The 25232-nt window shown below is 44.1% G+C and overlaps 1 protein-coding gene across 3 annotated transcripts in view; it reads right to left on the bottom strand.

Annotated features, from left to right (window-relative positions):
• The window catches only part of TACC1 (transforming acidic coiled-coil containing protein 1), a 108047-nt gene that overhangs the window by 63094 nt on the left and 19721 nt on the right, over positions 1-25232 (bottom strand). For 2 of the 3 annotated variants that reach the window (XM_032229624.1, XM_032229625.1), the window contains exon 2: positions 2056-2162. In XM_032229624.1, coding sequence (XP_032085515.1) covers positions 2056-2162 — 107 coding nt within the window. Of the gene's footprint in view, positions 1-2055; positions 2163-7141; positions 7705-25232 lie in introns of those variants that run through there. The other variant, XM_032229626.1, reaches the window with a different exon arrangement.

The raw sequence follows: 25232 nt of genomic DNA, 5'->3' as shown, positions 1-25232 counted from the left end.
GAGTCGCATCCATTTTTAATGGGTCCATGGCTGCCATTTTACTTTTTTGATACCCCCACACCCCATAATACTAAGTACCCAAGATGCATGTGGAGATTGTGGGTGGTTGCTCATTATAGCCACTATGGCACAATTGAATTATTTTGAGATATTTAACAATTCAGTTTTGTAACAGTGATCATAACAATACCACAATATGCATCTATGTATCTTTGTGAGTGCTTGATTTTGCTAGAGCTATTGATTGTTGATAGGTTTTGAAAGCCAGCTGGATTTGTTTTGAGTAAAGTTGCAAAAAAAAAAGCACTTGCACTAAACAAACAAATGAATATACTGATACTTTTTTGCTTTTTGGCTGCTCCTGTTCAAATCAACAAGGAGTGTGCTTAGGGGAATTCAGGAACAAGCCCACAATGGTGCAAAGAAAGGGATATGAATTTTAAGAATGGAATGAGAGTTAGTACACTGAGAATATATCTGCTGAACAAAACTCCGCATTGGCGACAGGAAGGGCAACTGGCCATTAAAACACTCTGTTAGCTGCATTCAGTTTCTTCATCCCGCAAAGTATTATGGGGTCATTAAAAGATGATAATGATGAATGAGAATTAGTACAACTAATCTTTGCACAGTTCCTTGCTCTAAGCCACCATGTGGCTTGCATACAGCTGACCTTATGGTTTCTAAACCAAGATTTCTGATGCAGCCCTGTTTGCCAACTAAAGCTTATTTAGCAAATCCTAATTAAAGCAAATTCACAGAGAAGCCATTTCTGCTCTTCATTTTTCCCTACTTTAAGGGGAGCATGGATGCTCCCCTTATGTTGCGTTAAGCTTTTTGAAGGAATGCTACTACAGTATCAATATTTTACATTCCGTTATTACCATATTTTTGGAATATGACGCATTGGAGTATAAGACACACCAAGATTTTAAAGAGGCAAAATAAAAGTTTTTGCACTCTGCAAACCTCCCCAAAATGGCCCATTTTCCACTTATTTTTGCCCTCCCCAGCCCCCAGGAGCACCCTGCAAGCCTCCTAAACGCTATGCACAGCCATTTTGGTGAAGAGGGCAGGGTTTTGGGAGGCCAAAAATGCTGTATTCAGTGTAAAAGATGCACCCAGATTTTCACCCTCTTTTTTGAGGGAAAAGGGTACATCTTATACTCTGAAAAATATGGTAGTAATAATCGTTGATGGAGAAGAGTCATGACTTAACAGAATGTATTGCCCAGATTATGGGAGATGGAGTAGGGACCCTACAAAAATAGAGATCATTTCCTAATGAACATTTTCTAAAGGCATCTTGCTAAATCTCAGGATTGAAAGTAGGTTTTTCTCAGTTAGAAAACTGGGGGGGGGTATTTTTGCAAGCAAACAATTTGAATGAGAATATGAACAAAGGGACTGTCCCCATTATTCATGGTGATTATCAACCATTCAGGAACTCAGGAATTTGCCAGCAGGAAATTATATTTGCTATGAAAGGTTCAAATGAGCATATTTCATCCTCTGATTTGACTGCACAAGGAAGAATCCACAGGCCTACATATAAACAGAGCTCAAACTGCCACCAGTCTAGGATCTGAAAAATCCAACGTAACATAATAAAACACCTGATCTTCCAAGTTTAATAAAAAGCAACTGTCTGTTTATCAAATGTTTCCAGCCCTGAAGGGCGAGCAATTTGCTTTTGACCTTTCTTGTTTTTATTATTAATAGAAACTGCAATTTTCAGTCAACTGAACTTATTCCAATGGCCTTTCACGCTGCTGCAAGGACATTCTTAAACGTAAGTCCATCTGGTTACCTAGCTTTCTTTCACAGAGCGCATCCGCAGCAAAATACAATAGAAAAAAAAAACAGATCTATGCTCCGCTCAAATTACCAGAAGGTTGCGCTAAAATATGATGAACACACAGCTTCGTCCCTATTAGACCGTGCACAGAGCCAAGTGATGAGCCACACACACACAAAAAGGACTTAGCAAGGAAAACAGGATGCGCTGTGCATTTTCAACGAAGGAAGAAAAAGTAAGGCTCAGGGGTGGTTTACCTTGGGGCTCAACGTCCAGTTCCAGATCCAGTTCTTCCAACTCTTTCCCCAAGGAGTGTATTGGCGTCTCTGCCTCAGGAGTCCCAAAATTGCCTTCGGAATCCGAACTGCCAAGGGAGGAAAGAGAGGAGAGGGGAAAGAAACATTATTTCCTCCAGCCAATCAAACGACTTTTGAAGCTTGTTATGAAGAACTGTTTGCAAGAGGGATTCAAAAAATGCACCCGCACTTACGATGCATATACAAAAAAAGAAACAAGGTTTGATTATGGTTGTGGACACTGTGTCATGCCTTCCTCCAATGACACTGCCTTTCATGTGTTAGCGATCACCTTACTTAAAGGTAAAGGTTCCCCTCGCACATATGTGCTAGTTGTTCCTAACTCTAGAGGGGTCTGTTTCAAAGAAAAGAGCCAGCACTGTCCGAAGACATCTCCATGGTCATGTGGCCTGCATGACTAACCCCGAAGGCGCACCAAGCACTGACCTTCCCACCAAAGTGGTCCCTATTTTTCTACTTGCATTTTTTATGTACTTTCAAACTGCTAGGTTGGCAAGTAACGGGAGCTCACTCCGTTATGCGGCGCTAGGGATTCAAACCACCGCACTGCCAACCTTCCGGTTGACAAGCTCAGCATCTTAGCCACTGAGCCACCGCATCCCTATCCACCTTAGCTTACCCGTCCCTTTTTTTTTCTGGGCACCTTTTCAAACAGAGCACTGAGCTGGAGTGACCCAACTTTAAAAATACCCCTGAGATATTAAGCTAGGTTCACTGCACTTGTAGGAAATTCAGATAATGCTGAAGGTGGGTGTTTTGCTCCAGAATATGCATGCATTTTTCGATTGGTTTTTATTTTAAATAATCTAAAAAAGGTTGGAAACAAGGGAAATGTCAGACACATGGTTTCTCACAGGTTCTGTGTGGGAAAACAAGGAACAACCAAGAGCAATCTAAGAGCAACCAGGATGATTAGGGGACTGGAGGCTAAAACATACAATGAACAGTTGCAGGAACTGGGCCTGGCTAGTCTAATGAAGAGAAGGCCCGGGGAGACATGATAGCAGTCTTCCAATATTGGAGGGGCTGCCACAGAGAGGAAGGGGCCAAGCTATGTTCCAAAACACCCAAAGGCCAGACAAGAAATAATCGATGGAAACTGAACAAGGACGAGATTCAACCTGGAAATAAGAAAGAATTTTGTGACAGTGAGAACAATCAACCCATGGAACAGAAGTTGCCTTTGGAAGTCATGGGAGTTTCATCCCTGGAAGCTTTCAGGAAGAGACTGGAATGCCATCTGTCAGAAATAGTGTAGGGTCTCCTGCTTGGGCGGTGAATTGGACTAGAAGACCTCCAAGGTCCCTTCCAACTCTGTTCATCTGTTAAAGGGTATGAGCAAACATGAATTTGTGGCTTTTTGCATTTTGCCTGTTTGAACAGCAGAATTGTAGCAGCATCCATGGCTGTTTGTTTCCTTCGCTGTGGTTGTTCCAACCAAGTTGTTTTGGCTCCTTCAGAAAGTTAATTTTCTCAGGACCACAGCAGCAAAAAGCAATTAAATTCCCCCCCACCAGTGCATTCTTCATCCAATTATTAACCATCCTCCCTGTGGATGCTACTTGGAGGGCCTGAGCTTCATTTATAATAGGTCACCAGAAGCACATTGCACTGGTTTCTAATTAATTTCCAGGTGCAATTCAAAAGGCCGCTATGAACCATTACAGCCCAGTTGGACTTGGCACTGAGCTATACAGAGAATCACATTCTTCTACTTGAATCAAGACAATCAACTTAACTGTCCCAGGAGAAACTATCGGTAGTACCCCACTTTCAAGAAGCGAGGAGGTCAAAGCAAGGAGGCGCTTCTTCCCGGGGACAAAATCTGCTCTTTGAAATGAACGGTTGCAGGATATGTGTGTGTGTGTGTGTGTGTTTTATTTGTGCTGATAAATAAATAAAGGGAGACTAGTATAGATCTATTTCAAGCTATTTAGCTCTCATCAGCTAGCCATACCCTTACTGGGATTCGAACCTGTGCTGTATTGCATCTTAGGCAAACGTCTTAGCCATTTAGCCTCAGGTCTCCTCCTTATCAGCTGAAGCCAGGGAAGAAGGTATATATTTAAATATATATATATTTTACAACCCCCGGTATGCCCAAATATGGGAGAAAGATCACTACTTCCATTCTCTGTCCTTCGGCTCATCACAAGAGACCATCCAGACAGAACCCAATATTATTATTTTTTTTACTGTTGCCTTTTTGTTACACACACACACACACACACACACACACATATATATGTTATATTTATGCTGATAAATAAATAAAGGGAGACTAGTATAGATCTATTTCAAGCTATTTAGCTCCCATTAGCTAGCCATACCCTTGTGTATACACACACACACACACACACACACACACATTTGAGAAGATGCTGAAAATGGAGTTCTTCACCACTATAGTGATATGAACACTTGCCATCTGAGTTTCATTTTGACGCAGGTTAACTGTTTCAGTTTTGAACTTTTATTTATATCTACTGTGGACATTCTATAGCAGGAGTGTCAAACTCCCGTCATCACGTTGTTGTCATGTGATGCATCTCGACTTTTTCCCCTTCATTAAACCAGCCATTGCCATGGCCGGTGTTCAGACCTAGGCTTCCTGACATAGTAAAAAGCACATGCTTAGTCCCAAAAACCATCTTTTTATTTCAAAGACTGTGAATTATGTTCATTCACAGCCCGTAAGGAGTCACAAACAGTTTGTAAAGAGTCCGACAGAAGTCTGCCACAGTCCTTCGGGATAAGGCTGATAAGCACCCACCTTTATCTCCCTTGAAACGCTGCCAAAGACCTAATTGGCAGTTAGCTTGCAAGGCCACATGGAGCACAGAGTCAAAACAGAGCTTCAGAATTTAAACTGACCAGAACGAAGTTGCTTTCTGCAAAGGCTCACTTGCCTTTGCTCCTCCTTTATGTAAAATGGGAAGGGTCAATCACCTCCAAGCCTTAGCCCCGAGTCGCCCCTTTTGTCTTAACTGTTCTTGCCTTCTGGTAGTTCTATGCATGCGCGCACCGGGAACAGGATCCCCCTGTTCCTCTGCCTCGCTGATATCTCACTCTGGAGGCAGCACATAACTCCCAGATGGCCCTGGCCCCCTCTCTGCCTCCGACACAGAGCCCTCGTCCGAGCCTTTCCCAAACTCCAGGACTGGCCCATGCTCCTCCCCAACCTCCTCACTGTCCAACACTGCTGCCAGCTCCGCAGCCCGCCGGCAGACCACAACAGCCAGTGCTTGACACCCGATGGACCACAACAGCCAGGGCTTGACACATCTGACCTGTGGACCACGAGTTTGACAACCCCATTCTATAGTATATTATATTTATTAGCTATCAGGGGTCCTAGAAAATTCCACTGGGCTATAAGATAAACAAATCCGTTCCTCCCAAAAAGAGCTCATGTTTGGTTTGACTCTGAATTCAGTTTTCCATCTCTCAGGATCTAGTTAGGGGTTTTCCACACTCAGACCATTCATGAACATGCTATTCCAATGGACATGGCCTAAGCCACTTCCTCTTTCCTTTCTACCTGTGGTGGCCTGCAGTGCCCCCACCAGCGAAAATGGACTCACAATCTCTGTTTTCAGGTGGGACAGCCTCCTGCAACCTTCTGCCAGTGAAAACAGAGCTCAGGATGGCCGTAGGGGTTTGCAGGAGGCCGTCCCAGCTGAAAACGGAGATTGGGACCCCATTTTCATTGGCAGAGCCCATGGGCGCCACAAGCACCCCTAACACAAGTGATGTTAAGCTGGCCATGCCCACCCTGGCCAGGTCAAACACAACCTTGATGCGGCCCTCAATGAAATAAAGAGTTTGACATCCCTGCTCTAGATGCCAATTGCCTCTTGTTCTAGATTGACCCACAGACGGTAATGCGGGATCAAGGGATCAACTCTCTGCCCCCAAAATGACAATGTCGAAAAGGCAAAAGTTTGGCTCCAAGCAGGGAAATCCAAGAAGCAGAGGGCACGGCAGACAAATAGTCACTCTTTCTAGAATTTACTTCTGGACTCAATTAAGACCGTTTCAGAGATTACGTGGCAGCCTGGATGCACCAGTGTGTGTTTGTGTAGTGCATGCGTGTGTGTAGTGTGTGTGACCCATCATTTAGAGCTGCCAAAGGCAGCTGTTCTGAGCAGGGCAAGGAAGGTTGAGAGACCACCCTCCAAAGGAGACACCAAGTCCTACTGTTGCTTCAGCCCTCTGGTCAGCTGCTGACCTCCCCCCCCCCCCCCAAGATAAAGCAGACCAGGAAGAATGTCAAGGCTGTAGGAGGGCAAAGCTCCCAGCATATCTGGAGACGCCCAGAGCACATTTTGCATCCTGATGCGTTCAATCACAGCAGTCATTGGGCAACACATTTGTGGCCCAATGACTCACCAAGGCTTGGAGACTGATGTCCAGATGGGGCATGAATAAAATAAAAGGAGTCCTTCGAATCAATGGCCAACCCATAAATCATGATTAGCAGCAACTGGCCAACCTATAAATCATGATTCCCGGCTAAGCTGAATGAAAGGATGGCAGCATTCAAGGTGCCATGTGGCATAGGCCACTTTCTTGCGCCCTAATCGTGACTTGCTTCTTTGGGCTTAGCCATCCATGCTGAGGGCTTCCTAACCACGATTGATGGTTCAGCCCGCTGTACATCCGACAATGGCTGGCTTCGAAAAAAGCCAGATACACCAACGGCCGCCCCCCCCCCCCAATCTCCCTCGGCAATGCCCCGCCGAGACAAGAGGCGAGACGCCCAGACACGCGCCCACGGAGTCAATCTCTCTCGTTTCGCCGCCGGTCGCCCTGGCTCGGTTCACACAGGTTTCTCTTTCACGCGTAAACCGACCCGGCTAAAAACGCCCCCTCCCCAAAATCCCCAGCTGCGCCCGGAGGTTGAAAACCACCTCTCCGCTTGTGAATCCCCATTCACAGCGCCCCCTCTCGGCTGACCCGCGAGTTTCGGCGGAACGTGTGAACCCCCCCCCCCCGGGAAGGGGCGGCAGCTGCCCCGACTTGCCTGAGACTCAGCGACTTGGTCTCCGCCTGCGCCGCCGCCGCCTCCTCCTCCTCCTCCGCGTCCTCCTCCGCCGGGCCCCTCTCCCCGTCGGCGTCGAGGGCAGCATCCCGCTCGGGGTCCGGGGCTCCGCCGCCTCGCACAGCCGACCACGTCCACTTGGCCCACTGCACGGGCGAGAGCAGCTGCCAGGAGGAGGAGGTGCTGCTGAACGCCATCGGGGAAGCCGTCAAGATGGAGAGGCTGGGCGGGTGGGTGAGTGGGTGGGTGGGCGGCGAGGGGAGCGCCGGGATTCTCGGAGCCGGAGCCGGCGGGGATCGCGGTCAGCCGTGAGCCATCGCTTCTCTTCCCCGCCTTCCTCCGCCCCGCCTCCGCTTCCTCCCTCGGACCAAGGAGCGCCGGTTGCTTGCCTTTCCGCGGGGGCGCGCCGGTGGGTGCTCGCAGCTCGCTCTGCCCCAGGCACGCAAACCCCCCGCCCCCTCTGCTTCCTCTCCCAGCGGGTGGGGGACTCCGCTTGGCTTGCCTGGCCAGAGGCGTGGGGAGGGGATGGAGAGGAGGAGGAGGAGGAGGAGATCGTCCCCGCCCGGCCACTCCGTTCCCACGTTCGCCGCGCCTCCGGGCTGCTTGCGCAAGGCGTGCGCGCTTCCCGATCGCGTTTGCTGGCTGCGAGGGCGGAGTGCGCCCGTCCTAAGTTAACCCCCCCCCCCCCAAAAAAAAACCGCACCTCCTTTTTGGAGTAAACACAAATTAAGGACTGAGAAGGAGGAGGAACAGGGGTGGAACCACAGGCAGCCAGGGAGGCAGAGCGGGTACCCTGAATTCTGGTGCATGGGGGCCCCCATTTGTCTGGAATGGTATAGGGCAGTGGTTAGCAGCAACCCGTGGCTCTGGAGCAGCATGTGGCTCTTTCCTCCCTCTGCTGCAGCTCCCTGTCACTCAAACTAGGTGTCATAACTGCCAATGTACGGCATGCAATTTATCAAGTTTTTTGACCCCTGGTAGGCCAACCATGGATAAATCCAAAAAGTTTCAGAAGAATTGTTTAATTCAACCACATATACTAGTTTTGTGGAAGTTCAGGAAATAGTCAGGTATGGGAAGGGTTTTGTGGCTCCCAGTGTTTTCTTTTCTGTGGGAAACGGCTCCAAATGGTTCTTTGGGTGTTTAAGGTTGCCAATTCCTGGTATAGGGTTTCCTGCTTGAGCAGGGGGTTGGACTAGAAGGCATCCAAGGTCCCTTCCAACTCTGTTATTCTGTTAATATGGAAGATCTCATCTGAGGAATAGCCCCACCTGATCTCAACCTTCACACATTACATTCAGGCACAGGCTTCTAAGGCATCCTTCACCCCTCCCTCTCCGGAATACAGCAATGCCTACAAAGGATGCCCCCAGACGAATGAAGTTGCCGTCTTAGGGATGGATGGTAAAATGCCCTTTATGGGAACACTCTTGTGGTTGGCTTGACCTCTGCCTGGATTCAGGCAACAGGTCATGGTGCAGGGAAGTTAAATGTGGAATAGAATAGAATAGAATAGAACTCTTTATTGGCCAAGTGTGGTTGGACACACAAGAAATTTGTCTTTGGTGCAGATGCTCTTAGTGTACATAAAAAGACAAGATACATTCATCAAAAATCATAAGGTACAGCACTTAATGATAGTCATAGGGTACAAATAAGCAATCAGGAAACAATATCAATATAAATCGTAAGGATACAAGCAACAAAGTTACAGTCCTGCAGTCCTAAGTGGGAGGAGGTGGGTGATAGGAACGATGAGAAGACTAATAGTAATAGTAATGCAGCCTTAGTGAATAGTTTGACAGTGGTGAGGGAATTATTTGTTTAGCAGAGTGATGGCATTTGGGAAAAAACTGTCCTTGTGTCTAGTTGTCTTGGTTTGCAATGCTCTATAGCATTGTTTTGAGGGTAGGAGTTGAAACAATTTATGTCTAGGATGCCAGGGACATACATTGTTTCAACTCCTACCTTCAAAAAGACGCTATTGAGCACTGCACACCAAGACAACTAGACACAAGGACAGTTTTGGGAAGACATGAAGGGACCTGCCAACCTACGAAGATTACGAAATAGATTTTCCTTCTGCAAATTCTATTCTAAATGGGAACTTTCATTCCAGGCCCGATTCTGGTTTTTTTAAAAAGTTGTGTGTCAGTTCCTCAAACAGGAGGCGTCATCCATCATCTTTGGAGGTGCAGCAATTGTGCAAAATCCGGCTACTGGTCTTTTTAAAAAATCGTTGTTCTTGGCTGACGCAGAAAGAACCAACTGAATAGAAAAGGGCCTTTCAAGCCCACCAAGAACAGCTTTGGAAATGCTTGGTTTTTATGTATATTTAGTTCAGTGGCGGCTTCCGTTGTGTCACTTCCTTCTGACATCACATCGAAATTCAGCTACCTTGAGTAGCAAAGTGGGTGCAAAGAAAACACTCGCCACCAACAGCTAAAAACCTCCCAATTCAGCTTAATGAGCTGAATTCAGTCTAGATCAGGAGTCTCCAACCTTGGCAACCTTAAGCCTGGTGGACTTCAATTCCCAGAATTCCCCAGCCAGCAAAGCTTTAAGCTTAGAGGACTTCAACTCCCAGAATTCCCCAGCCAGAAAAGCTTTCAACCTGGAGGACTCCAACTCCCAGAATTCTCCAGCCAGCAAAGCTTTAAGCCTGGAGGACTCAAACTCCCAGAATTCCCCAGCCAGCAAAGCTTTAAGCATGGAGAACTCAAACTCCCAGAATTCCCCAGCCAGCAAAGCCAGCTGGGGAATCCTGGAAGTTGAAGTACTCCTGGCTTAAAGTTGCCAAGGTTGGAGACCCCTGGTCTAGTTCACAAACCCTCATTTGATGTCTGTGCTGGCAGGATGTGGTTTCTTAACTCTTGCGGTCACAGGATACACTGATGGAGAAGATAACCACAAATTTCCGTTATATTGAGAGGCATCTAGATTGTTGGTGGCTGAAATGTCTTGAGTAAGCTACACATCTCTGGAGCAATGGGGGTTGTTGTTGTGTTGTTTAGTTTTTTTGTGTCCCTTGAAGGCTATCCTTCTAAGCTCTCTTGGCTTCGTTGAATTCCAATGTTTAGAGCTTTATCTAGCAAGATGAGTTGATGAGAAGTGACAAAGGAGTATAAAGGAGCCATGGTGATGGAGTGGTTAGAATGCAGTATTGCAGGCTAATTCTGCCAACTGCCAGTGGTTTGATCCTGATCGACTTAAGGTTGACTCAGCCTTCCATCCTTCCCAGGTTGGTAAAATGAGGACCCAGATTGTTGGGGGCAAGAGGCTGACGTTGTAATCTGCCTAGAGAGGGCGGTAAAGCACTGTAAAGCAGTATATAAGCCTAAAAGTGCTATTGTTCTTCCTCCCTCCCTTTCTTTCTTTCTGTGGTGGCACAGTGGTTAGAATCAGTATTGCAATCTCTGCTCACTGCCAGGAGTTCGATCCTGACTGGTTCAAGGTTAACTCAGCCTTCCATTCTCCCGAGGTTGGTTAACTGAGGACTCAAGATTGTTGGGGGAAATATGCTGACTTTGTAAAGCATTTAGAGCAGGGGTTTCAAACTGGCAGCCCACAGGCCAGATGTGTCATGTGTAGGCCACCCCCACTCCCAGCTCTGCGATTGGGAAAAAACTAATGAAATGTCATGTGAAGGCAACGGGACACTGCAAGTTTGACACCAGTGATTTGCAGAATGCTGTAAAGCACTATGAAGCAATAAGTAAGCCTAAGTGCTATTGCTAAGTGCTATTGCTAGGGGACACAGTGGCTCAGTGGCTAAGATGCTGAGCTTGTCAATCGAAAGGTCATCAGTTCGGCGGTTCAAATCCCTCGCGCCACATAACGGGGTGAGCTCCCATTACTTGTCCCAGCTTCTGTCAACCTAGCAGTTCGAAAGCATGTTAAAAAATGCAAGTAGAACAATAGGAACCACCTTTGGTGGGAAGGTAACAGTGTTCCATGCCCTTCAGCTTTGAAACTGAGATGAGCACTGCCCCCTAGAGTCGGGAACGACTAGCAAATATGTGCGAGGAGTACCTTTACCTTTATTGCTATAAAGCAAATGAGACTTGAAAACTCTGGCTTGCTTCTCTATTTACCCCAGGTTTTCACAACCTTGACAATTTTAAGTTGTGTGGATGCCAACTCCCAGAATTCCCCAGCCAGATATATTGAAGTCCACCTGTCTTGAAGTTTCCAAGGTTGGGAAACCCTGCTCTATCCCGTTAGAGTACTGCCCATTTTGCGCTGAAGACTGACAGGACTGCCATCCTGCTACGCCATGCTTTGTTCACTGCCTATCTATCATACACAAGGGGGGAGGGAATTGTAGCGTGGCGGGGTGGGGGATTAGCATGAGGAGAATCAAAACTATTCATTGCGCCCAGTGGTGGAATTCATTTTTTTTTACTACCAGTTCTGTGGGTGTGGTGTGGCAGGCATGACATGGCTTTGTGGGTGTGGCTTTGTGGGCATGGCAGGGGAAGGATACTGCAAAATCCGCATTCCCTCTCTACCCCACCCCACTAACCTGCTTTCCAGCTCCGTTCTCCTGTTCAGGGCAACAAAAGAAGATCAGCTGGGAGGCAGCGGGGGCAAGGCCAGCCTATTTGCTGGTTCTCCGAACTACTCAAAAGTTGTGCTACAGAACCTGTCAGAACTGGCTAAATACCACCTCTAATTGTGCCCTCCTTTGAGAGGTGCCAACTGTTCCAAGGTCACACTGTGGAATGCAGAACTATCCAGTCCTGCCAAGCCAGGGACTGTTGTCAAAACAATTTATTTGAATATAATTGGACAGCTAGAGACAACCAAGGGGAAATAGGGGGAAAGTTAACCGCATACTTTGGGCGCGAAAAACTCAGATCTGGTTTTGCTTCTGTGTAATCACTTGGCTTTCGTCAAGTGTACTCTTGTTATTAATGTGTTTGAGAATCTTTCTTTTCTAACTGACCAAGAAAAAAGTGATGCCTGATAGAAAAGATTCTAACCGGCCATTCAGAGGGAACATTGATGTTCTTTTTTCTGTGGTGTAACAGATGAAGGGCAGCTCTTGAGGACAACTGTCCTCAAGCTGCAACATTCCCACCACTCTGGCACAAAGCTTGATTTGGGAGCAGGACAACAAATCCACCATGCCAAAAAGAAAGGAATTAAATGGACCATTATTAATAAAACACCAGGCAGATTTTTCTGGAGAGTGATGAAGATTGAGGCAAGCTTTGAGGGGGCGTTGCAAAAATCTCCTGCCAAATGAAATTAAAACAACGGATTTATCAAACGGACTAACAAGGACACACAAATTCTGCATTTACCAAATGGAGGAATTGTTTTTTCTGAAATAATTTGGCATGAAAGCAGGAGGTCCATCTTAGATCTATAGGCAGTCCTCGACTTACAGCCTCTTATTTAGCGACTATTCAAAATTGCAAGGGCACTGAAAAAAGTAACTCGTGATTGGTCCTCGCACTTATGACCATGGAAGCATTCCTGCAGTCACATGATCAAAATTTGGGTGCTTGGTCCCACGAGCATTGCCAAAATGTTTAGAAACTCAGCACCAAATTACTGGAAATGTGACCACGAATCAGACACATACTACCACATGTGGTGGCCGTGTCAAAAAACAAAAGAATATTGGCAGAAAATCCAAAAGTGCCTGATAGAGATAACCGAAGAGGAAATAGAATTCACACTGGAACTATTTTGGGGGGAATTTTAAATAGTAAATATAACAAGGGGGTAATTTACTTAACAATACATATTACAGCAGCAAGAATTGTGTTTGCCCAAAATTGGAAAAAGAGGGAAACTCCACAAGAAGGGGAAATAATTAGGAAAATTCTGACCTGTGCTGAAATGGATAAATTGACGTGGGAATTGAACAATAAAGACGAATCAGAATATTATAAGATCTGGGATAAATTTGATCTATGATTGGAACAAAAAAGGAAAAACCCAAAATATGAAATGGCCAAGATTCATAGAATGGAGACTAGAATTATGTATGAAACTATAACAGTGAAAATGTATAAGATAAACATAAAGCAATATGGTTGGAAATATGATATTTCTATATTTGTAAATACGGAATAGATCAATGTTAAAAAGCAAGGTGGTTACAATGTCTAACTTTATATATTAGCATGTAGGGCATATATATATATATACACATTATATATAGAACATTATATATATATATATAATGTTCTTGGAAAACAGCACTGATTTATTACAATGGAAGTATCCTGGGGTCATGTATTCCCCATTTGAGACATTTTCATCTGGTTTCTGACAAGCAAAGTTAATAGGGGTTGCTGGATTCATTTAGTAACCACATGATTCACTTAACAACTGTGGGGATTTATTTAACATTTGTGGCCAAAAAAAAAAGGCCATATAATTGGGGATGACTCGGTTAGCTTGCTTAGCAACAGAAATGCTGGTCCCAGTGTGGACATAATTTGAACACAACCTGTTTCCTGAATATGGTAATAAGACAAAAGGTTTTTTTCCCCCTGAAATCTTTATTTTGCGGGAAAGGGGATCATTTTAAATTTAGAATAATCTTCCTTTTGGACAAACTCAGGTAATGTCTGCAAGAAAGAGCAGCCTGTATTTAAACCATTTTTTTTCTCTTCTGCACCACTATAGTTGGCTGCAAAGTTTTGGGAAACCTTCAAGAAAATGCAGAGAAAAGCATCTGATTTCATTGGGCCCTGAGGCTAATCAGATTCAAGTTTGGTTAATATTTAGATGAGACAGCATCAGATTGTTCCAGCACTAGAAGCTAGCTGGGGAATTAATGTCCCTATAAAAAAGAATATTTATACCTCAGGGTTGAACTGTAGCGTCCTTGGTGCTCCTGTGAACTTGTTGAAGGTTTCTTCTTTTTTTTTTGCAGACGTTTCATTACCAAACTAGGTAACATTATCAGGGCACTGAAAAACCACACAGCTCTGGATTACCTTAAAGTGAACAAGTTTGAAAAACACTGGGCCAGACAGAACAGATGAAAGAGATCTGGAAGAAGGCAAATTGTTTCCATCCTAGAAAAATGCATAGATATGTCTATCACCTTCTCAAGCGGTCAAAAACATAAACATTCGCCTTACAACTAGAAGAGTCTGTTATCTTTGCTAGAGGTATTTCCATCCCATCTTTGAGATAGTTACCTTCTGAGGAATCTGCTTTATCCGGGGTGGCCAACCTATGGCAAGCATGCCAGAGATGTGGCATGCAGAGCCCTCTCTGTGGGCACGTGCGCCATTGCCAGATGCTCTTCTGGTTTACAACGCTGGCCAGCTGGTCTTCACATGTGCCGGAGTGCCAGAAAATGGCCTGAAAACATTTTTGGGCCAGTTTTCTAGCCGGTCTTCGGGCTGTTTTCTGGACTGTTTATGGGTTGCTTTCAGGGCTGTTTTTTTGCAGGTTTTCATGCTGGTTTTCAGACCATTTTTTGGATGTTTTGGGGCCCAGAAAATGGCCACAAAATGACCCTGAAAATGGCTCAAAAACAGGCATGTGCGTGCCAGCCAGCTGGTCTTTGGGTTTCCGGCACTCCGGTGAGTGCACACGCATTCTGGTTTGGGCACTTGGTACTGAAAATGTTCACCATCACTGTCCTGTATGCTGACTCTGTGGTTCCCCTCGATCTGCATTTCTCTCTCTCTCTCTCTCTCTCTCTCTCTCTCCGGCCCCCACATCTTTTGGCCTTGTGGGGGAAGCTGTAAAACTGGTCAAGGATAAGAAAGGAGTATCAGTATGAAGACATCAAGAAGAAGGAAAGAGATACACCGTTCAATTGATTTCGTGCCTCTTTCAAGAGGAAAGGTGACAGTATTGTCTTGATTTTTCAACTGCAAAAGAAAGCTGAAGAAGCTTCTTGGATGAAAAGCGAAATGTCTTGAATGAAAAACAAGAAGAAAATAAGCAGCTTTGGGACAACCAGGACCTGAATGACAGAGAGTCTCCATAGACATTTGCAAATGAAAATGTTTGAAAATGGAAAATAAAAACACATTTACAAAATAAAAAATAAAAAAAACAAAATAAAAAAATAAAGAAAAAGAAAAAGTTTGCTGAAATATTTTTGTTATTTCTGAGACACAAACTAAACTTTCAATTCTTATGAGATGCAGCAAGAAACCCAAAAGTGGTGCAAATTTAATTTTGAACACAACTGTCATGGTCCATGTCAAAACTGAATAGTGTTTTAGGTAAGATCACTCAACAATCAGTTCTTAATTTGAGTGAAAAGTGTATACTCTTAAAAGAGATTGGTACAACTCAATGGTGCAAACTGTTAGTTTTATTTTCACGAACCCAACAGGAATACCGTATTTTTCAGAGTATAAGACACATCTTTCCCCCCCCCCCCTAAAAGAGGGTGAAAATTTGGGTGTGTCTTATACACCAAATGTAGCCCCATCCACCCACTGTCCCCCACCCTTTGGCCTCTGCCTCCCAGCAATTTACCTCCTTGCAGCAAACTGGGAAAATGGGGCTTGCGGAGGCTGCAATAGGCTATAGCAATTCCTGCAGCCTGAAACAGCTGATGATCAGGAGGCGCACTTAAACTGAAAGTGAAACTTGCTGTTTGCTCCAGGAGGCAAATTGCTGGGAGGCAGAAGCAGATTTTTTTTTTCTTGTGCTAATCAGGCTGTTTGCTGGTTGTTGCAAGAAGGTAACTATAAATGCCTATAAAATGTTCAAATTATTAGACTTATTTTTTAAAAACTGCTTTACTATCATTCTAGGCAACTTTAAAAAATGAAGAAGCTTTTTAAAATAAATGCTTGATCTGAAGAGGCCCAGTGCTATTATATTTTCTTTTAAATAGCAGAGAATAACTGTACTTCCAGAAAGCACATCAATTTTAACAGCGTCTGCACAAGTATAGTCTGAAATGTAACACTACAAACAGTGTATATCGTCTGTACTGTTTGCTGTTTGTTGCAAGGAGGCAAATTGCTGGAAGGCAGAGGCAGATTTTTCTCTTGTTTTCCTCCTCAAAAGCTAGGTGCGTCTTATCCTTTGGAGCATCTTATATTCTGAAATATACGGTAAATCTTTTCTTTTCAAGGGGCTGCTCCCTCCACCAGAATAAATAGCGTCCATTAAGCGCTGGCAATAACACATTTAATTATTTTAAATAGTGTCTGCTCAATCAAATTTGCTTCTGGGATGATGATATTGGCCTATCTCAAAGGGTTATTTTGGGAATGACTTCAAATATGAGAAGCTACTGAAATATTTCAGTTACACAAAGGCCACAAGGCATTATCTAAGAAAACCAAGGAAAACTGTGGGCCAATTTTGGTTGTGGTTCATAGGGAACACAGCTGGTTTTCCCCCCTGCCTGCCAGCTGTTTAGCTAGCTCTCCACAAGAAAACAGGACGTGGGTTTCCTGCTGCTGTGGAAAGTGAGAATCTATAATCCTGAAGGATTTCAGGAAGGAAAGCCTTTCAGCCCCTTCCCAGGAACTCTGCAAAATATTTCTGCTTTCCTACAGTTCTGGTTTCCTGCAATCCAGGTTATAGGAAAAGGGAGGAAACAGCTTATTTATTGTGGCCTGTCTGTTGGCCCCTTTAGCAGCCAAATTAGAGGAGGAGGAGGCACAGGATTCAGGGTCAGCATCAAGGCAATCTGAGAACTCCAAGGGGGGAGAGGGAATGGAGCTGGCAGAGAGAGGGGGGGAGAAGGAGGAGGATGAGGAGCCTGGGCTGTCCGTCAGCCCTCAGATGGAGAGTCACTAGCCCCCAGGTGGCTGATGAGGAATAGGAGGAACAGCTGGGTCCAGTACCTGACGTGTGGATGCCCAGAAGGCAGAGGAGAGGAGAGCAGTGGAAATCTACGAGCTGATCCTTGGGACGGAAGAGCAAACGGCTGTTAGCGAAGCCCCACCCTAGCTCTGGAGATAAAAGGCAGGGGGCAGAGATGAATAGATGTGGCAGACAATTATTCACCTCCCTGCTGGACAGACTTTGTTAGCCTGTGGTGAGAGAGAAACTTATTGCCGCGGCTGCTGACGCTCCTAATAAAAAAAAATATTTGAGTTAACTTCAGGGAGTTTGTCGTGTTCAGGTAGCTGGGTCAGAACATTATTATTCCCTACATGCAGGAAGGTATCTTAACATTCACACTTGGGATACTGTGTGTAGTTCTGGTCAGAACAATATTAAAAAGCTGCTGAGGCTCTAGAAAATGTCCAGAGAAGAACAACAAAGATGATTAGGGGTCTGGAAGCTAAACCGCTGGTATGTCTAGTCTATCAAAGATCTCCGTCTGGGAGGTAGGGTTTTCCTGTCAACCAAATACATACAGCTAAAACTGCCTAGCAAAAAGCTGGGATCTATATTTTCAGGCCCATTTCCAATAGTGAAAGTAATTAACCCACTAAAAAAATGTTTCTCAACCTTGGCAACTTGAAGATGTCTGGACTTCAACTCCCAGAATTCCCCAGCCAGCAAATGCAAAGGGACTTGAAGTCCAGACATCTTCAAGTTGCCATCTTCAAGTTGCCAAGGTTGAGAAACACTGCACTAACAGTTTAGGCTTAGCCTCCTCCGCATTCTAGGAAAATACATCCTGTGTTTCCTTGTAGCTTGCTGAAACTAGCCCTTGGGTCTGGATTGAGACCTCAAACCCAGCCACCTCCTAAACCCGTGATGGAGAAACTATGACAAACATGCCAGAGGTGTCACGCAGAGTTCTCTCTGTGGCAGTGGTGGGTTTCAAAAGATTTTGGAACCCCTTCTGTAGGTGTGGCCTGCTTTCCAGGTCCACTGGTGGAACCTCTTCTAACCGGTTCGGTAGATTTGACGAAACGGTTCTATCGAACTGGTGCGAACCTGTAGGAACCCACCTCTGCTCTGTGGGCACGTGTGCCATTGCCAGGTGCTCTTCTGGTTTCCAGCACCGGCCAGATGGTCTTCATGGGTGCCAGAGCACTGGAAAATGACCTAAAAATGTTTTTGGGCCATTTTTCTAGCCGATTTTTGGGTTGTTTTTCAGCCATTTTTCGGGCCCAGAAAACGGCCCTGAAAATGGCATGAGTGTGTCAGCCAGCTGGTCTTTGGGTTTCTGGCCCTCCAGCATGCGCATGTACCTGCATGCTGGTTTGGGCACTCAGTGCTGAAAACGTTCACCATCCATGTTCTAAGCCCATAGTAGTGCAAGGGGAAACCCATTATGAGGTTTTAAAAAAAATGGATTCCAGATTGCATAGGGGTCGTTTACAATCTTTGGTTCATTGGAAAGGATGCCCTTTGTCTGAAGCTGTCTGGGTGAAGAGCTGGGATGTAAAAGCAGATAGGCTACTTAAACAATTACAATACAATACAATACAATACAATACAATACAATACAATACAATACAATAGCAGAGTTGGAAGTGACCTTGGAGGTCTTCTAGTCCAACCCCCTGCTCAGACAAATGGCTATCCAACATCATCTTAAAGACTTCCAGTGTTGGGACATTCACAATTCCATGACAAACACCCTGGTAAGTCAAAGGATCCCCCTGGGGTGGGAGGGGAGGGGTGGTTAGGAATTGGATGTTAACCCCGTGTTATTCTCATTGCAGGACACAATCCTCTGACAGGCCTAGAATTGAATTGAATTGAATTGAATTTATTGCACTTATATGCCGCCCTATTCCCGGAGGGACTCAGGGCGGCTCACAATCTAAAGGTAGGGGATACAGACAAGGGAAAAACGACAAACAAGCACTACAAAAAGAATTTAAAAACAATCAACAGCCACACAATTCGAGCGGGAACGGGAACTCGTCAGCCCCAGGCCTACCAGAACAGCCAGGTTTTAACGGCTTTGCGGAAAGCCTGAAGGGTGGTGAGGGTCTGAATCTCCATGGGGAGCTCGTTCCAGAGGGCCGGAGCAGCCACAGAGAAGGCCCTCCTCCGGGTGGTAGGCAATCAGCATTGGCCGGTAGATGGAATTCAGAGGAGGCTTAGTCTGTGGGATCTAATAGGTCTGTTGGAGGTAATTGGCATCTTAGAAGCCATCTTTTGCATTGCACCTTCAGGCCTACCAAGAAGGTTTAATAGGGATATGATAACTGTCTTCCAGCACGTGATGGGATGTCACAGAGAAGAGGGGATTGACATTCTCTAGAACAGGGGTCCCCAATGCCTGGTCCGTAGCATGCCAGAAACATGGCCATGTAAACAAGTGAAGCTTCATCCATGGGATGCAGGCAGTATGCAAAACCATGCCCCCTCCAGTCCAGGAAAAACCTCTCTTCATGGAACTAGTCCCTAGTGCCCAAAAGGTTGAGGTCCGCTGCTCTAGGGCACCAGAGAGTGAGACAAGAAGTAAAGGATGGAATCTTGTTAAAGAGAGATCCAACCGAGAAGTAAGGAGAAATTTTCTGACAGAGAGTATAGTTAATCAATGGAATAGCTTGCCTCCTGCAGTGTGGGTGCTTCATCACTGAAGGTCTTCAAGAAGAGATTGGACAACCATTTGACCCGGATAGGATAAGGTCTCCTGTAGGGGTGATATTCAATTTTTCCCCTACAGGTTCTTTGGGCGTGGCTTGGTGGTGGTGGGTGTCCTGTGACTGAATGGGCATGGCCAACTCGATGTCACTCACACCCACGCCCACTCAGTCACAGGACACCACCAAGTCACGCCCACAGAACCCGGTAGGAAAAAATGTGTGTATGGGCACGAGAAGGGCTCATAGTGAATGCTGTGGCAGAGAGAAGCCGAACTTTTCTCCCTCCATTCACAGCGGAGCTGCTGGTCCCTTTATGGTCCAACCTGGCCCCTTCCCACCTGGGGACTTCCTTAAAGGGACAGCCAGCAGCATAGTGGTGGGTTCCGGATACCGTTGCAACCAGTACACTGCAATGGGGCCCGGCATCCACCAAGTGAACGGCTGAAGCACACACGCAGCGCGCGCATGGGTACTTACCACCCGTGATGCTCCAGCTGATTCAAATCATTCCTTCCAGTTCACCCAACCCAGTCAAATTTCACCCCTGGTCTCCTGCCTTGAGCAGGGAATTGGGTTAGAAGACCTTGGCCTTTTCAAGATATATACAAAACGTCTAACTCCCTGAAAGCACGTTGGCTGGGGAATTCTGGGAGTTGAAGGCCATATAAAAGTGTGAAGGTTGAGAAACATTGAAGTAGAGCATCAAACCTTTCAAATAAAGCAATCTCGGTTAATAGGGAAGAGAGACATAAGGAGGGAGGTGGTTTTCATTTTCAGAAGCAAAAATCTCATTGCATACAATCAAATTAAAGAGGTTTTTATCCACAACCAAGGGAAAATTCCTTTTGTATATCCTTTCTTTATAAATTCTACCCCAACCCCACTCCCACTATGAGACTAAATTTTTATTGGATAATTCACTTTACATTCTTCTCCTATTGACCAGTAAGGCTTTGAAAAGTCATTTCCATTTTTTTTTAAAAAAGACCAATTTTATAACCGAATACACAGGATTCGTTAGCATCCGTATGCATAGCAATTACTGCTATATTTAGAGCTTATCTTGACTTCAATCAACTTCTGAATATTATTACTGCATGCTATTCAAGGGAACAGTTTGGAATGTGAAGACAAAGGAGCGCAGAGACCTTTGTTCATATTATATCAGATCACATCAGTACTGAAATGAGTCTGCCAGGAGCAATGCAAAGGACCGACAAGAAAAAAAAATATTTACCAAGAACAAAGAATAAAAGATAGGGAGTGACTCGTGATCAACGGGAACTGTTAGATCAGATGTGGGCAGTGTGTTCTGACTAAGGCTTCCCCAGCAGCATGAAGCAGAGTCATCGTCCTGATAAACCCCTTTTATTTAATTTACAGTGAATTTCTTTCCAGCAAAGTCTTTCCTCTCCCACAGTTTTTCAAGATAGCTCACAATTACCAACCTTTATCAGGCTTGGAGAGTGGCCAGGCTGATATCTTTTAGACTCCGCAATACTTGGCAAGAATTCAGGAATGAACTAATGGTCTCCTGCAAACACCTCTCCCCTTTCGCTCCTCTTTTATTCCCCATGGGAGGGGCCTTTCACCGTCTACCTGTGGCCTTACTCCCAAGTTGCCCCTTGTTTCTTAGCTGTTCCCTTCCTCTGGCAACTCTGCGGATGCGCACAATAGGAACAGGCTCCAGCTGTTCATCTGCCTCACTGCTGTCTGACTCCGAAGGCAGCTGATAACTGTCAGACAGCCCTGGCCCCCTCTCTGCCTCCGACACAGAGCCCTCATCCGAGCCTTCCCCAGACTCCAGGACTGGCCCATATTCCTCCCCAACCTCCTCACTGTCTCGAGTCTGCTGCCAGCTCTGCTGGCGGGCCACAACATAGCGTTCTGAAAAGTGAAGTAAGAAATCTGTAAAACTTAGGGCTATATTGAAAAAAAAAATCTGTACTTTTTTTGTCTCCACTTGATAAAAGAAAATGAGCTTTCAAAGGAGAAGAGGACTTGGGAGTTCTTATGGGTGAAGTATGGGTTTCTTCATTTATTTAGAAGTGAAGTGTCAGGTTCAAAGAATCAAGACCATCGTTGCAATTCGAAGTTTGATGGATCAAGCTGATGTACAGAATCTGGTCAACTGGAGTTTAGTATTAAATTGGCACCAGATAAGAGTCAACGAAATTCAGGAGCAGTTGGCCTTGGAGCTGTTGTGGGAACGCAATGACTCTAAGTTGATAATGCACTTAACTCCACCCCAGATCTTCCTGCTCTTCTCCTATGTCATGGGTGTCAAACTCGATCGTGTCATGTGATGTTTTGTGACACTTTTGCCTTTGCGGAGTGACACATCTGGCCCGTGGGCCACCAGTTTGACACCTCTGTCCTACATGAAATGACCAAGGGTGATGCATCACTGGCTTGACAAGGAAAGTCCTCTTATGGGACTTCTCAGAATTGGAACTGCAGATTCCAGAAAACCTTCAAAAACATGTACTAGAAAGTATCTTGCTCTACCTTTATTGATAATAAAATTAGAATGACTTTCTAAAAAAAATATGAGAATTTTTTTTTTGAAAGTCATGCTAATAAGTTTGACAAACAGAAGCCTCTTTGATGGGAGAAAGAAACTTCAGGACCCCTTATGACTGATTTTAACAAATACACATTTATGAATATACAGAGATGCTATTGTCTGGCTTTCTTTTTTCCGTGTGGAAATTGTTGGATGGATCATATCTGTACTACTGAATCTCACTCACTGGACTTCGTTCTCTAAAAAGATTGGCATTCTCAGCTTTACTACATTAAGGGAATTGTCAAGTCAAGTAGTCAAATAAGTTTATTACAGTCAAAGACCAGAGACCCAAAAAAGTTAGAAACACTCAAGGAATATCCAGTTAAAAATTCTAGAAAAGGATACTAAATAACAGTTAAAATCTATATTAAAATCACAATTTGTCATCCAATCTATTGGTAACTTGAAGATATGTGGACTTCAGTTATTGTCAATTATTGGTCACTTTATTTGTAGACTTCAGTTATTGTCAATTATTAGTACCTTGAAGATATGTGGATTTCAGTTATTGACAATTATTGGTAACTTGAAGATATGTGGACTTCAGTTATTGTCAATTATTGGTCACTTTATTTGTAGACTTCAGCTATTGTCAATTATTGATACCTTGCAGATATGAGGACTTCAGTTATTGTCAATTATTGGTACCTTGAAGATATGTGGACTTCAGTTATTGATAATTATTGGTAACGTGAAGATATGTGGACTTCAGTTATTGTCAATTATTGGTAATTTGAAGATACGTGGACTTCAACAATTGACAATTATTGGTAACTTGAAGATATGTGGACTTCAGGTATTGTCAATTATTCATACCTTGAAGATATGAGGACTTCAGCTATTGTCTATTATTAGTAACTTGAAGATATGAGGACTTCAGTTATTGTCAATTATTGGTAATTTGAAGATATGTGGACTTCAGCTATTGTCAATTATTGATATCTTGAAGATATGTGGACTTCAGTTATTGTCAATTATTGGTAATTTGAAGATATGAGACTTCAGTTACTTAGCTATTGTCTATTATTAGTAATTTGAAGATATGAGGACTTCAGTTATTAATAATTATTGGTCACTTGATTTGTAGACTTCAGTTATTGTCAATTATTGGTACCTTGAAGATATGAGGACTTCAGCTATTGTCAAATATTGGTACCTTGAAGATATATGGACTTCAGTTATTGACAATTATTGGTAACCTGAAGATATATGGACTTCAGTTATTGATAATTATTGGTAACTTGAAGATATGTGGACTTCAGCTGTTGTCAATTATTGGTTCCTTGAAGATATGAGGACTTCAGTTATTGTCAATTATTGGTAACTTGAAGATATGAGAACTTCAGCTATTCAGCTATTATCCATTATTAGTAACTTGAAGATATGAGGACTTCAGTTATTGATAATTATTGGTAATTTGAAGATATGTGGACTTCAGCTATTGTCAATTATTGGTACCTTGAAGATATGAGGTGTTCAGTTATTGACAATTATTAGTAACTTGAAGATATGTGGACTTCAGTTATTGTCAATTATTGGTAATTTGAAGATATGTGGACTTCAACTGTTGTCAATTATTGATACCTTGAAGATATGAGGACTTCAGTTATTGACAATTATTTGTAACTTGAAGATATGTGGACTTCAGCCAATTGTTGATACCTTGAAGATATGAGGATTTCAGTTATTTTCAATTATTGGTAACTTGAAGATATGAGGACTTCAGTTATTGTCAATTATATTGGTAACTTGAAGATATGCAGACTTCAACTTCCGGAATTCTGGGAGTTGAAGCCCACACATCTTCAAGCTGCCAAGGCTGAAAAACATTGCCCTAAATGTCTTCACTGGAACATAACTGTTGATCTCTTGCTGACTTAACTGGAATGGGTCAAAGTGCAGTTCTGAAGTTTTTAGAAATAACAGATGAGATATGGGAAGAAAAGATACTTTGTGGTAGTATCAGAGAAGGAGTTATTGAAATTGTACTTGTGATGCAGATACTGAAGTAAAGGACAAAAAAAAAAGCTATCTCTTGTAGAGAATCTCAACTCCCAGAATTCCCTAGCCAGAATGAAGGATTCTGGGCAATGAAGTCCATGAATCTGGTGGGTGTCCAGATTGGGGAAAGAAACATCTGCTGGGACTGCTTTTTAGACAAGACACAAACTAGAAACACCTCTTTTGCTGTGCATGTTAAAATATCTAACTGCGCTTTGCGAGGACAAATAGCACTTCAACAACCAATAGCAGTTTTTAACTTAACAGATTAAAAGAGATTCAAGGGACCTTGTAGGTCATCTAGTCCAAACCCCCACACAAGCAGGAGACCCTATACCATTTCTGACAGATGGTAGTCCAATCTCTTCTGGAAAGCCTCCAGTGATGCTCCCACAACTTACAAAAGCAACTTCTGTTCCATTGGTTGATTGTTCTGTCAGGAAATTTCTCCTTATTTCTAGGTTGAACATATCCTTGTTCAGTTTCCATCCATTATTCCTTGCCTGGCCTTCAGGTGCCTTGGAAAATAGCTTGACCCCCTTCCTCCTCTCTGTGGCAGCCTCTCAAATATTGGAAGACTGCTATCATGTCTCCCCTAATCCTTCTTTTCATTAAACTAGACATACCCAGTTCCTGCAACCGTTCATTGTATGTTTTAGCTTCCAGTCCCCTAATCCTCCTGGTTGCTCTTCTCTGCACTTTTTTTTTAGAGTCTCAACATATTTTTTATAGTGTGGTGACCAAAACTGGATGCAGTATTCTAGGTGTGGCCTTACTAGGGTTTTATAGAGTGGTATTAGTATCTCACTTGATCTTGATTGTATCCCTCTGTTAATGCAATTTAGGATTGCATTGGCTTTTTTGGCTGCCGCCGCACACTCTTAACTCATATTTAATTGGTTGTCCACGAAGACTTCAAGATCCCTCCCACAGTTAATTTAAATTGGTTGAGATTCTAGCAATGACACAAAGTCACCCTTGTAAGTTTATGGATTAATTTAGGGCGATTCTAAGATTTTGGATCGATTTAGCTGGAGATTCTCGA

Source organism: Thamnophis elegans, chromosome 13, assembly GCF_009769535.1.
Source record: "Thamnophis elegans isolate rThaEle1 chromosome 13, rThaEle1.pri, whole genome shotgun sequence".
NCBI lineage: Eukaryota > Metazoa > Chordata > Lepidosauria > Squamata > Colubridae > Thamnophis > Thamnophis elegans.
This window is presented reverse-complemented; position numbering and strand designations above follow the sequence as displayed.